General features: G+C 40.2%; 1 protein-coding gene across 1 annotated transcript in view; it reads left to right on the forward strand.

Moving 5' to 3' along the window:
- The window catches only part of thnsl2 (threonine synthase-like 2), a 9,768-nt gene extending 2,522 nt beyond the window's left edge, over positions 1 to 7,246 (forward strand). The window contains exons 2-9 of the mRNA XM_016469071.1: positions 483 to 706; positions 784 to 978; positions 1,058 to 1,210; positions 2,330 to 2,563; positions 3,533 to 3,681; positions 3,753 to 3,878; positions 4,696 to 4,850; positions 6,124 to 7,246. Of these exons, the coding sequence (XP_016324557.1) occupies positions 484 to 706; positions 784 to 978; positions 1,058 to 1,210; positions 2,330 to 2,563; positions 3,533 to 3,681; positions 3,753 to 3,878; positions 4,696 to 4,850; positions 6,124 to 6,343 (1,455 nt within the window). The 5' untranslated portion in view covers position 483 and the 3' untranslated portion in view covers positions 6,344 to 7,246. The remainder of the gene's footprint in view (positions 1 to 482; positions 707 to 783; positions 979 to 1,057; positions 1,211 to 2,329; positions 2,564 to 3,532; positions 3,682 to 3,752; positions 3,879 to 4,695; positions 4,851 to 6,123) is intronic.
- The last annotated feature ends 5,687 nt before the right edge of the window (positions 7,247 to 12,933 follow it).

Consider the following 12,933-nt stretch of genomic DNA (forward strand, 5'->3'; position numbering starts at 1 on the left):
AACATTTCCGTCACACGCTTGAGGTATTCGGCCAATCACAACGCACTGGATAGTTGGCCAATCACAGCACACCTCGCTTTTTCAGACCGATGAGCTTTGTAAAAATCGACGCGTTTCAGAAAGGCGGCGGGCATAGAGGAGAAACAATAATGTGTATGTGGAAAATAATGTGTTTTTTGAACCTTAAACCGCATAAACACATTTCATTACACCAAATACACAAAATAATGTTATTTTTAGCAGCATCATATGACCCCTTTAAGACCTTTTTTAACTTCAAATCATTGCTTCCGGCTAAAATATATAGTCCATAATCCATGCAAGTGAGTCCGGCACCCATTCACTGCAGAGGATTCATTGGTAAGCAAGTGATGGAATGCTACATTTCTCCAAATCTGATGAAGAAACAAACTCATCTACCTCCTGGATGGTCTGAGGGTGAGGAGTTTTTCAGCATTTTTTGGTGAATGTTGTTTCTGTAGGATGCATTACTGCAGCACGCGTGCAGGCGTTCAGGGCCTCAGCTTCAGAGACGTACTGTTCTCTGGATACGCTGCAGACGGAGGCATGTTCATGCCCGAGACCATCCCATCACTGTCTCCTGAAACACTGCTCACGTGGAGCCGTCTGTCCTACCAGCAGCTGCTGTGTGAGATCTGCTCCCTCTACATCCCTGAGCAGGAGATACCGCGACATGATCTAGAGGGTGAGACGCGTCCTGGACCAAACACTCATCAGACATCATGAACCAGTCCAAACCTCCTGCTGTCTGTCTCTGTTTAGGGCTAATTTCGCAGGCGCTGTCTAGCTTCTCCATACCTGAAGCTGTGAGACTGGTTCAGCTGAAGGACTCGCTGTCCATCCTGGAACTGTTTCATGGAGAAACGCTGGCGTTTAAGGATCTGGCCATGTCCTGTACCTCTCAGTTCCTGCAGTACTTCCTGCGCAAAGATGGCAAACGGGCCACAATTCTAGTAGGTATGAAGTGACGCCCATCTCACATCTGCTCTGAAGTCCTGTGTCCTGTGATGGAGATTCAGACATGCAGTTGTTTCAGGTACGTCGGGCGACACGGGCGGCTCGGCCATCAGAAGTGTGTTGGGTCTCAGTGAGGTGGACATAGTGGTGGTGTTTCCCCGCAGACGCATCACCAGAGTACAGGAACGACAGATGACCACCAGCATAGCGGACAACGTCCATGTGTTTGCAGGTAAAGAGTAACAGTCGTCTTTTTTTTTAAGGAACTGACTCTTTTATTCATCAGGAACACATTAAATTGATCAAAAGTTACAGTAAAAACATTTATAATCAGTGTTGGGGGTAACACGAGTTACATAATCAGATGACTTTTTTCAAGTAACTAGTAAAGTAACGCATTACTTTTTAATTTACAAGAGAATATCTGAGTTACTTTTTCAAATAAATTTCCAATTTATTGATTGACAGCTCTCCTGTCCCCATGTTGAGAGAAATCAGATGTTACTGTAGTTCTAAAATAAATATGAATATGCATTAATTCATCTCACTCACAAAAAAACACAGATTCAGTATTCCTCAAAATGAATAAAAAATAATGCAACTCAGAATATGACGCAAACCTGCATGTTAAACAACACAAATATCCTTTATGTATTTAATCCCATTACTTTTAAAAGTAACTTTCCCCAACACTGTTTATAATGTTACCAGATTTCTATTTCAACAAAACTTAAACTTTCTATTCATCAAAGAATCCTGATAAATAAAATGTATCACGGTTTCCACAAAAATATTCGGCAGCACAACTGTTTTCAATAATAATGATACTACTTTAATAATAATAATTTCAATAATAATAATAAAAATAATGAGAAATGTTTCTTGAGCAGCAAATCAGCATATTAGAATGATTTCTGAAGATCATGTGACACTGAAGAATAAATAAAATGTATCACGGTTTCCACAAAAATATTCGGCAGCACAACTGTTTGAACAACATTGATAATAACCTTGAAATGTTTCTTGTGCAACAAATCAGCATATTAGTATGATTTCTGAAGGATCATGTGACACTGAAGACTGGAGTAATGATGCTGAAAATTCAGCTTTGATCACAGGAATAAATTACATTTTAAAATATATTCACATGGAAAAGAGTTCTTTTTAATTGTAATAATATTTTACAATTTTTACTGTATTTTTGATCAAATAAATGCAGCCTTGGTGAGCAGAAGAGCCTTCTTTAACATTAATGTATACATATAGTTCGTTACATTTGTTTATAAAATCTATTGTTTCAGTCAAATGTCAGCAGTGTGCCGTGACCCTCTCTGTGTGTTTGTAACTGCAGCTGATGGGACGTCTGACGACATCGATGTTCCACTGAGGAAACTGTTTGCGGATCCAGACCTGGTGCTACATCATGGTCTCATGAGTCTGAACTCTGTGAACTGGTCCAGGATCCTGGTCCAGCTGGCACATTTCCTGTTCGCATACCTGCAGTTGAGCATGCCGCAGGCCAAAGGAGACGCTCTGCCCGTGCTGGAGGTGCTGGTGCCCACAGGAGGAGCGGGAAACATCACAGGTGAAGAACAACAAACCTGCCGACAACACCACCCACAATCACAAGAGAGAAGAAGACATGATGTTTTCATGACAGATAAACATGTTATCTGACAAGATCTTATTTTAATGTTTGATATCGACTCTTTAATAACTACAGTATTAGTTTTACTTTAATATAAAACAGAAACATTTTAATCCTGCACAGGACCCAAGTTTGCATAATATTTTAATGAACAACATTTTGGTCAATTGAAGAGAGAGGAAGGTTGATTGACCGAAACATTGCTCATTATGATATTTTTGTGATGATGCAAACTTGAGTAGTGTGCAGGATTGATATTTTAATGCTTTATATTGTAATTTCATCTAATGCACCAGTGATTGTTTTGGGTGTGCAAAGTGTGGTGTTTTTTTTTTGCTGATTTAAAAAAAAAATCACCGTATGACTATAATTCTTTATTAATAGAATTGTATTTACTTATTTATCCATTCATTTATTAAAAATTGAAATAATGCTGAAACAAGAATCACCTGTGAGAATAATGATAATTACAAAGAAACCCAAAATCAAAACTTCCAGATTCATTACACAGTATTGAAAATTTGGGGTAAATGTGCTCAGTTGGCATGAAAATAATCTCATGATACAAATCGCTTGATATCCTAAAAATAGGCTTCGTTTTCTTTATGCAAAATATCATTTCCGATTTCTTTCTTTTGATGTTTGGATGAAATTTGACTTTCACCCAAAGGTTTAGCTGTTTAAGGGTGAGTTTGAATTAGATGCTCTTATTGTCCACAGCAAGACGTTTTGTAATATGTGGAGCTGTGCATGTTCCTGGATTTATTGTGAGCAGTTCATCTGTGATCATGTCCTTCTGGGTCTGAATGCTCCAGCCAAGCAGCTGCTATTGAGATGAATGTGAACAGAGAGTCCTGGTATGCTTGGGTTTTATGATTGTTCATCACTGACTGTGTGCTTGTTCAGCTGGATACATCATGAAGCTGATGGGAATCCCTCTGCGTCTCGTGGCCATGGTCAACTCCAACGACATCGTCCACCGCGCACTCCAGAGCGGAGATTTCTCTATGTCCGACTCCGTCAAGCAAACTCTTGCTCCTGCCATCGACATCCAGGTGCCGCTGCTCTCAGTGGTTTATTTGTGTTCATGCTGTCTGTGTGTGAATACAGCTGTGAATGTTCACAGGACCCGTATAACATGGAACGCGTGTTCTGGCTGCTGTCTGGTCGAGATGGAGTGATGGTTAAGAGTTTGATGGAGGAGTTTCAGAGGACACACAAACTTACTCTTCCTGCGTCACTCCATCAGCAGGTGAACAATAAACTCATTTACATCACTGGCACATACAGCTGTCTGATAACGTGTGTCTGTTAGCTGTAATAAAGCCAGTTTATTCACATACACATTTCAAAGCAGCTTTATAGGAAACCATGATGTTCAAGGGTTAGTTCAACCAAAAATAAAAAATTCTGTCATTAATTACTCACCCTCGTGTTGTTTCAAACCCGTAAGACCTTCGTTCATCTTCGGAACACAATTTAAGATATTTTTGATGAAATCTGAGGGCTCTCTGACCCTCCCATAGACAGCAAGGTAACTATCACGTTCAAGGTCCAGAAAAGTACCAAGATGATCGACAAAGTAGTCCGTGTGACATCAGTGGTTCAACTGTAAAGTTACGAAGCTACGAGCTACGCAAAGAAAACAAAAATAATGACTTTATTCCACATTTTCAGCGCCGCCACACGCTCGCGTCATGATACTGTCATGAACGCACGTCCACAAGTGACGCAAAAAAGGATTCTCGTAACTTCGTACCCTTACAGTTGAACCACTGATGTCACACGGACTACTTTGTCGATCATCTTGGTACTTTTCTGGACCTTGAACGTGATAGTTACCTTGCTGTCTATGGGAGGGTCAGAGAGCCCTCAGATTTCATCAAAAATATCTTAAATTGTGTTCTGAAGATGAACGAAGGTCTTACGGGTTTGAAACAACACGAGGGTGAGTAATTAATGACAGAATTTTAATTTTTGGGTGAACTAACCCTTTAATGTTTATAATATCTGCATGCCTTATAGTCGCATATAGCTGGATGATAATAGAGTTACATTTTCCACTGTAGTTATGTGAGGTGTTGTCATCCGGGTCGGTGTCTGATGACGGGATACTGGAGGCCATGAGGAGATGCTGGCAGGACAATCACTATCTCATCTGTCCGCATACTGCTGTAGGCGTGTGGCAGCACTATCACACACCCATCAGACCCGGAGAAAACAGGTCACACACACATGCACATGCTTGACTTATAAGACTATATTTTGTTTATACCTGAGCCTGTCATATAATTTATCCTTTAACCTCTAACTTTGAAATTTTATTCATGAGTTGTTTTCTTTAATGTGAGGACATCCTGCAATGTCTCCAAAGGCAGATTAATATAGACAAAATTTGCATATCTGTGAAAAAGGTGACGATGGGGGGAATTTCAAAGAATTGTTTTCTTCCAAAAATTAATTGGAACCAGCAGCTGAAATAGTTTTGGAACTACAATAGAACTACATGTTGAAAAAACACCATTGTCTATTTTAACATCCTAAACTGTAAAATGATTGTTAAAAACTAAGGGCCGTTCACACCAATGTTGTAACAATAAACATATAGTTTTCAAAATAGTTCTAAATGTAAAAGATTAGCGAGACCACACCACAACTGTAACGATAACAGCACAGAGGAACAATATCGTTAGAATCACTTTTACAATAATTTTTCCTGCTGAATGATAAAAACATTGACAGCCAATCAGAATCAATCCTGCTTAAAGAGCTTGAGCAATTAAAGGGGCAGATGACAAAACTGCAGCTTGTGCTGCTTATGATAAAAATAACAATATAGATGCAAAACACTAATATAGTTATCATTATAATCATCTTTATAGCTATCATACTTGGCGTGAACGGGCCTGTTACAGTTCAAATAATGCCAATTTTGATTAAAATAATAACACAATTATATTTTTATAAATATAATAAATATTGATATATTGTTATTATAATTATCATTAATCATAAATTATTACATATGTAAATTAATTTGCCTGAACAAAACTGGCATACGGGCTAAATGAAAATTCGCTAAAAGTCACTCTTTGATGGTTATGGAAAAGCAAAAATACAGCGGTTACCCCAGTACACAAACCAGCGCTGCGTTACTAAATGTCATATGGAGGATAGATGAAAAGAAAATTCTATCGAAACTTTTCTGACAACATTCAGTTCCCCTCAGAGATTCATTCATAATCCTCCTAAATAAAAACTCCTCGGATTTGCACTAATCTTGTGAATGACCTATTTCAGTGTCAGAGCTGTGAATTTCATTGCGATGCGATTTCAATGAAATGAGTTTGCAGGTCTGATTTTGTCTGATCTGTAGCTCTGCTGGTGAAGTTGGAGCATGTAGGCATGTATAAATCACACTTGTGGCAGTAACTATTCTTCCTGTTTTTTTAATGAATTGTACAGTGTCATTTAAGCCAGAAGCTCTTTGTACTCAGATGCTGCATAGCGACCGCATCACCTGCCAAGTTTCAGGAGGTCGTGCAGAAGGCTGGTTTGACCCTTGAACTCCCTGAAGCAGTGCAGGCGTTAGACACGCTGGAGACGCGCTATGAAGTTCTGGAGCGATCAGACGACTGGGAGTCCAAGCTGAGACGACACATAGAGTCCATCAGCTCAATGAGACGACTCGGAGCAGCAGCAGAGACCAGAGATTGACATGAAGATGATTTGATGAGCATTTAAAATGCATAAGTATCCGATTTGTTCTTTTGTCGATTTGTAATCTAGTGGTGTAATTTTATAATATGCATGAAGGCAGAGTACAAGTCCTGATACAATATAATTTTTTATAATGAACCAAGCAAAACTGCAACTGAACTTGACTGCCAGTGATTGCCCAGTGTTTTCATGTGAAGAACACTGTAATCGGCTTTTAGATAATACTGTTTCATGGGAAAAACCCACCTCAAATAAAAAGAACTGTTAGTATTTATAATGAAACTTTACTTAACTTTCACTGTAATAATTATTGCAGTGTGTTCAGACCCAGTTAAATAGTTGAATTATCAATTGAACTTGAGAACATGCAGTTTTAATGCCTTTACTGCTGTTATTCCAGAATAGTAAGGATATTATAAGTCCTGCATTGATTGAGTCTTCTATAGAAACAAATCAATTGAAACCATCAGCAGCACAAGGCTGAACTGCACATTATCACTGTGTTTAACTGCACGAGTTGTTCTCCGTACTCCTTCAGAGAAACGCACCACACTTGCGACTTGCGTCTTTTGACATGCAGAGCAGTGAGTCCCCAGGACTGGAGTTAAGAACTACTGCATTAAATGATAAACCTCTTCGGTTGTGTCGTGTCGACAAATTAATATTTTGTAAATTTTGGATGGATTCCTTAAACCACCAGCATACAACAACTCCTTGTTTCTGCATGAATCTCATAGGCTAAATGATATTTTGTCTTTAAACTGCAACAACTTTGGGGCACTATTCAATTTATACCTAGAATAATTGTGAAACTTAATTATGCAAAAGTAAAAATATTTCTCTTTTGTCTTTTTGGCTCAAAATCAAATGCGCTTCTTCGATTTGAATATCCATTATGCTTCTGCCTATAAGTCTATTTGTATATGTCAGTATTTTTAATTGTTTCGAATAAATGGCATAATCTTACTGTGAATATCTTCTTAGAAATTCTCATGCAACTGTTAGGTGTGTGTGTGTGTGAGAGAGAGAGAGAGAGAATGAAAGTGTGTGTTTAACTTAAGGTGATTTTATTGTAGTATAAGTGTTTTAGTGGAGATGAGCATTTGGACTTTGGTTATTATGGTGATTATAGTGGTTATCTCCTGCCCAAGTGTTCAGGCCTGAATAAACTCCACTGACCATAAACGTAAGCAGTCGACACGTGCATCATGGTGGCCTTGTGATGCTTCACCTGACCTGCAGAGGTCAGCAGGGAGTCAACATTTTGCTCTCTGAATCGCAGGTACCTTCTGACTAGTGATGGGAAGTCCGGTTCTTTTCTGCGAACCGGTTATTTTGGACAGTTCGTTTCAATGAACTAGTTAAAAAAAACGGTTCATCGGTTCTTTTACGCCCTAACGTAATGACGTCATTCGCGATGACGTAATGATATCAAGTCTATCGCCCCGGGCCGGGATGAAAATACACATTCAAATATATAAAGTCAGTAATCATAACTTCAGTCAGTTAAAACATCATAATCATTATCTGAAAAGTTTACAATTAAGTTTTGCAACTAAGCACCCAAATACAGGCAGTGATGTGCATACCAGGATTTAAGTCTTGAAGATATAAAGTAAATAAATTAGTTGTCATTAGTGCAGAAACCATAATCCGCTTACTATACATAATCCATTGCGATTTATTTGTTATTAAATAAACTTACGTTTCGCCAGATTGCCCTTCATTCAAGTCTTCGGTTTACTCGCGCTCATAACATTAGCACAGAATCAGTTGTCCAAAATAACTAGTTCGGTTCAGACGTGCTGTGTCAGTCATATGGCGCTTTTCCACTGCATGGTACGGCACGGTACGGCTCGGTACGGTTCACTTTTGGGGGGTTTTCCACTGGGTACAGTACCTGGTACTTTTTTTAGTACTCTCTATAGTTTTTTAGAGAATCGTTACTACCTGCGTCACTGAACTTGCGACACAAACACAACAGAACCGCTAACGAAGCCCATCAACATTGTGTTCATTGGTTACATACCTTAATTGGAATTGTGCGCGCACTTTTTGATGCTTTATTTCCATTACTCCAATAACTGAAGCCAGCCGTGCCGTGTCGTACCGTACTGAGCCGTGCCGAGCCGAGTCATACCACGGAATGGAAAAGCGCCAATAGTAGGCAATCTGTTCGGTAGCTTCACGCTGAATCACGCATGCACAGTATCATCAGCTCATCGGTTCTCAAATCAGACGCGTCCTCTTGACTGGAGAACGAATCGCTCTAACCGGCACCCTGCACTCACGTTCAGTATCAGCTGCTCTACTCGTGTTCATGTTCTATTTACTACAAACTCAATTTGTGAATGTGTCATCATTAACTATAATTACAGTACAGGCATTTCATAAATCATCCCTTATTCCTATTAAACATAGAGTCTTAATTATTGTCCAACTTCCCTGACAAACCCCTTTGGCTTATAACCTAAGAGAATCTTCAACTGAACAAAGTACACAGATTAGATACATTCATCTTTAAAAAAAAAAAAATTATATATATTTATATTATCACACTTTCTGATGTTTAATAAAATACTTGGATAACATGCTTTTCGTCCTCTTGAAAAATTACACGCATGCACAGTATCATCAGCTCATCGGTTCTCAAATCTGATGTGTCTGAAAGAAACGGTTCTCGGTTGAGTGTACTGGTGATCCGAAAACCGATGCAACGGCTTCTTGACTCGAAAACGAGAACCGCTCCAGCAGTGGGCGTGTACCTTCGTTATCCGGCTCGCTGCACACATGCTGCTCTGCTAGTCAGTGTACTGTTTGAGTAAATGAATTACTCCGGAATATTGGTTTATTTTGACTCAGAGGGAGTGTCAGCCACGTTAAAAAAGTTAACTTAAGTAATTTGTGGATTAATGCTTACTGGAGACGCGAACCGTTTCAAACAATTCAGTCCGATTTGTTGAACTGGTTCAACCGGTTCACTAAGAAGAACCGGTTAAATCCAACGATTCGTTCGCGAACCGGACATCACTACTTCTGATCTCCTCACACATCCAGTTTGTTGTTTCCAGATTTGTCTTTTTTCTACACCATCTTTGAGTAGTTCTCAACAGCCCAACTGTGAGTGTTGCCACTCCAACTCCAAGTCCAATAAGTGCAGTTCCAGAGACATGCACAGACAATGATTATGGACGTGCAAAATGTGCAAGAGACTAGAAAATGTGGGCTGTAGATGGTGGTGTGGTGTTGTGTCTAATCAGGCCTGGTGCCACGAGAGGGAAAAAGAGGGCATGCCCCCCCCCCCCAGATCTGATTTGTGCCCCCTCATTTTAACTTTTGTATTCATGGCATGGCCTTGCCCTCCACTGAGACCAAAACATGTGGCTCTGACGTGTTTATAGGTTGTGGTTAGGACAGACATGTAACCTATTAAAAATATTTGCAAATAGATCTAGTTCTTAAACTATTTAATTTTAGTTCATAAACTATTTTTCTTGCATGTTTTTGAAGACCGTGGTCACGTTCTAATGCTGCTTTCCAGTTTCAAAAACCTGTCGAACGAAAGTGTCATTTTTGGAGAAAGCAAAACCGAACACTGGTCATGGAGAACAAAAGTATGCATTGTGCTCTAGGGAACATTCAAGCCATGGTAATGACTAGAGGGCTGCATTGAGTTTGGGATCCCGAACAGGCGGTTTCACTGCTGTGGGCGCCTGGGCGGTCAAAAAACTAGGCTTGCTGCTGTAGTTGGTGTTACGCGGTGTTTGGTCGTTCACTAATAACTGTCGTTTTGCTTTTTTATGGAAATAAAAATCAATTAGTGCATGCTACAATTCTAAACTGAAAGAGTCTGTTCTGCATCATACACCCAAGGTTACCAGGTCTGCGTGACAAAACTTGCCCAATGGCCAGTCAAAACAGTCCAAAGTAGCGCAATGACCATATCCCAAATGTCAAAACTCATATAGGCCTATGTCATTTCCATAAAATATTTTACAGTCACTGTTATGCATATTGATCATAAACACAGCTCAAAGGCTTCCTACCAGTGGGCCTCCTTCACAAAACTTAAAATATAGCACAGTTTTATCATAGGTAGAATGCAAAATATTTCAATACAAGTATTTTTACTTATTTTTAGGCAATATTTTATACCAATTTAGGCAATATTTCAAACCTTTAAACCACGGGAGAAAAATCAACCGCGGGAAAAGTATCCCCTGCATCCAACACCAGCAGCGGGAGTCAGATTTGACTGATCACGGGTTGAGACGAGAGTAAAGAGAGATGACTGACAAGACCATGCTGGATTTGCTGCTCAAACAGATCCTGAGCTCATTGGCAAATATCTTATCTTGTAAAATGTGCTCTCTTTAAGCGATCAAAAAATCAAAAAGTGAACAGCGAGCGCTCATTCAAAAGCGATTTCAACACTCCGCATATTAATAGCGGCTCCCTGATGCGCAAAAATTATAAACAATATTAGAATATCCTGCAGAATGAGTAGATTGACACCGCTGTTGTAGCAAATTAGCTCAAAAGGGAAATATTTATAATTAATTATAACTGGTTATAATTAATAATACATATTTAGATTAGATCTTAGAATTAACTGTAGCAGAATCAATATTACAATTATTTGATCTGTCCGTCCACCGAGCAGACAATATAATCATTTACCAATTCTAGGAAAGATTATATTCCTGGCCAAGGAAGAATAGCTTTACTACTTTATGCAGTACTATCAGTAATTTAGCATGTAGCAAGGATCAACATTCAGTGACTCCGAATTGTGAGCAGCACACAGAGACAATCAATTGTGAATATAAGGGAATTAATAAATGAAACTATAGCTAACATACAACTAAATTAAGCAAAACACATATATACAGAATGAAGGAAAGTAAGGAAGAGAGAGAGAATAGCAAAAGAATGGCAGTATTTCACATCAATTAACCACAACCTAATGAGAATCATCAAAGAATCAAAAAATCACCTTAAAAGCGGCTCAAGCTTACACACGCATCCAAATAGTTGTAAATGGTTACTTGCATTGGCTTCGTTGCTGAAACAAGAGTCCTGATGCAATAAACACGGAGGTTCTTGATGAGTTCTTTAGGAGTGAGCTAGAGGTTTTCCTCTGGTTCTTCTGAAGATAGGAAAGTCCACAGCAAATCGAAGTTACTTGAAGATAAAAACTGCCGGAAAATCAAACTCAAGAGGAGAGTCTTGAGGAGTCTTGGATAGTGTTCATCAGAGAATCAAAAATCACCTTTAAAAAGGGGCTTGAACTTAAACACGCATCTAAATAGTTGTAAACGGTTACTTGCATTGGCTTTGTTGCTGAACAAGAGTCCTGATGCGGTAGGCACTTGATGAGGTTAGGTTGCGGTGAGGTTCTTGATGAGTTCTTTAGGAGTGAGCTGGAGGTTTTCCTCTGGTTCTTCTGAAGATAGGAAAGTCCACAGCGAATCGACAAAGTTACTTGAAGATAATAAAAAAAATGCCGGAAAATCAAACTCGAGGAGAGTTTTGAGGAGTCTTGGAGAGTGTCTGTCTCAAGAAGAAGGGTTTTGAGCAATGATTAGTCTGAGTTAATGACTTTTAATAGTTCCTAGTCACACCCACCTTTTGGGTGGAATGGCCAATACCAATCTCTACGTAGGTGGTTGGGTCTCCCTCGCAGTATCACCAGCATAGCCTTATATGGAAGGAAGAACAAGCTATAACTCCCCTTGAGTAGCCTGTCGGAGGAGTTTATGGTTTCTCTGCTGTACAGAGAATCCACTGAAACCAAAGTTTCCTCAGCTGTCATCGAGGTGAGGATGGGTAGAAAGTGTAGGGCCCAGGAGACAGTCAATCAGGCTGCGGCACAGTGTGCTGGTGGGGACAGTGGCGTCAGGACGTGCAGGGCTTGGCTGTAAACATAAACCCTGATATGAAAAGGATCGGGGAAAGGACAGGCGTCAATTGGTCCAAGAAGAAATCCGAGCAGGGGTGGAGGAAAGGCGCATTAGTAGGATGGTGGGGATGCGACAACAAGTGGTGTGGACTCAATGGGAACAAGCGGTGGACCGAAAGATCTCGTGGACTGAGTTGTAGAAAGCAGAGCCTTACCGGATCCAGTTCCTTATCTTGTCAGTCTACGGTGTCCTCCCCAGTCCAACCAACCTCTTCTCCTGGGGCCTGAATGACACCCCTGCATGCCCCCTATGCCAAAAAAAGAGGACCCCTGGAGCACATATTAAGCTGCTGCCCTAAGGCCCTGGGAAAGGGGCGTTATTGGTGGCGCCACGATCAGGTGCTAAGGGTAATCGCTGGAACTATCAGCACAGGGATCTCTCTCAGCAAGCACCAGCAGCCAGCACAGCGGGCAAATGCATTTGTTAAGGCTGGAGAGAAACCACCAGGGAGCAGGAACTCAGCAGGTGGACTCCTGGCAACAGCTCGAGACTGGCAGCTAAAGGTTTACCTGGGAAAGCAGCTCAACTTCCCAGAAACCATCGCCACGACTAAACTTAGGCCTGATATGGTCCTACTGGAATGGTTCTACTGGAATTATCTGTGCCCTGGGAAGACCGGATGAA

Source organism: Sinocyclocheilus anshuiensis, unplaced genomic scaffold (assembly GCF_001515605.1).
Source record: "Sinocyclocheilus anshuiensis isolate Anshui unplaced genomic scaffold, SAMN03320099.WGS_v1.1 scaffold1045, whole genome shotgun sequence".
Classification (NCBI taxonomy): Eukaryota; Metazoa; Chordata; class Actinopteri; order Cypriniformes; family Cyprinidae; genus Sinocyclocheilus; species Sinocyclocheilus anshuiensis.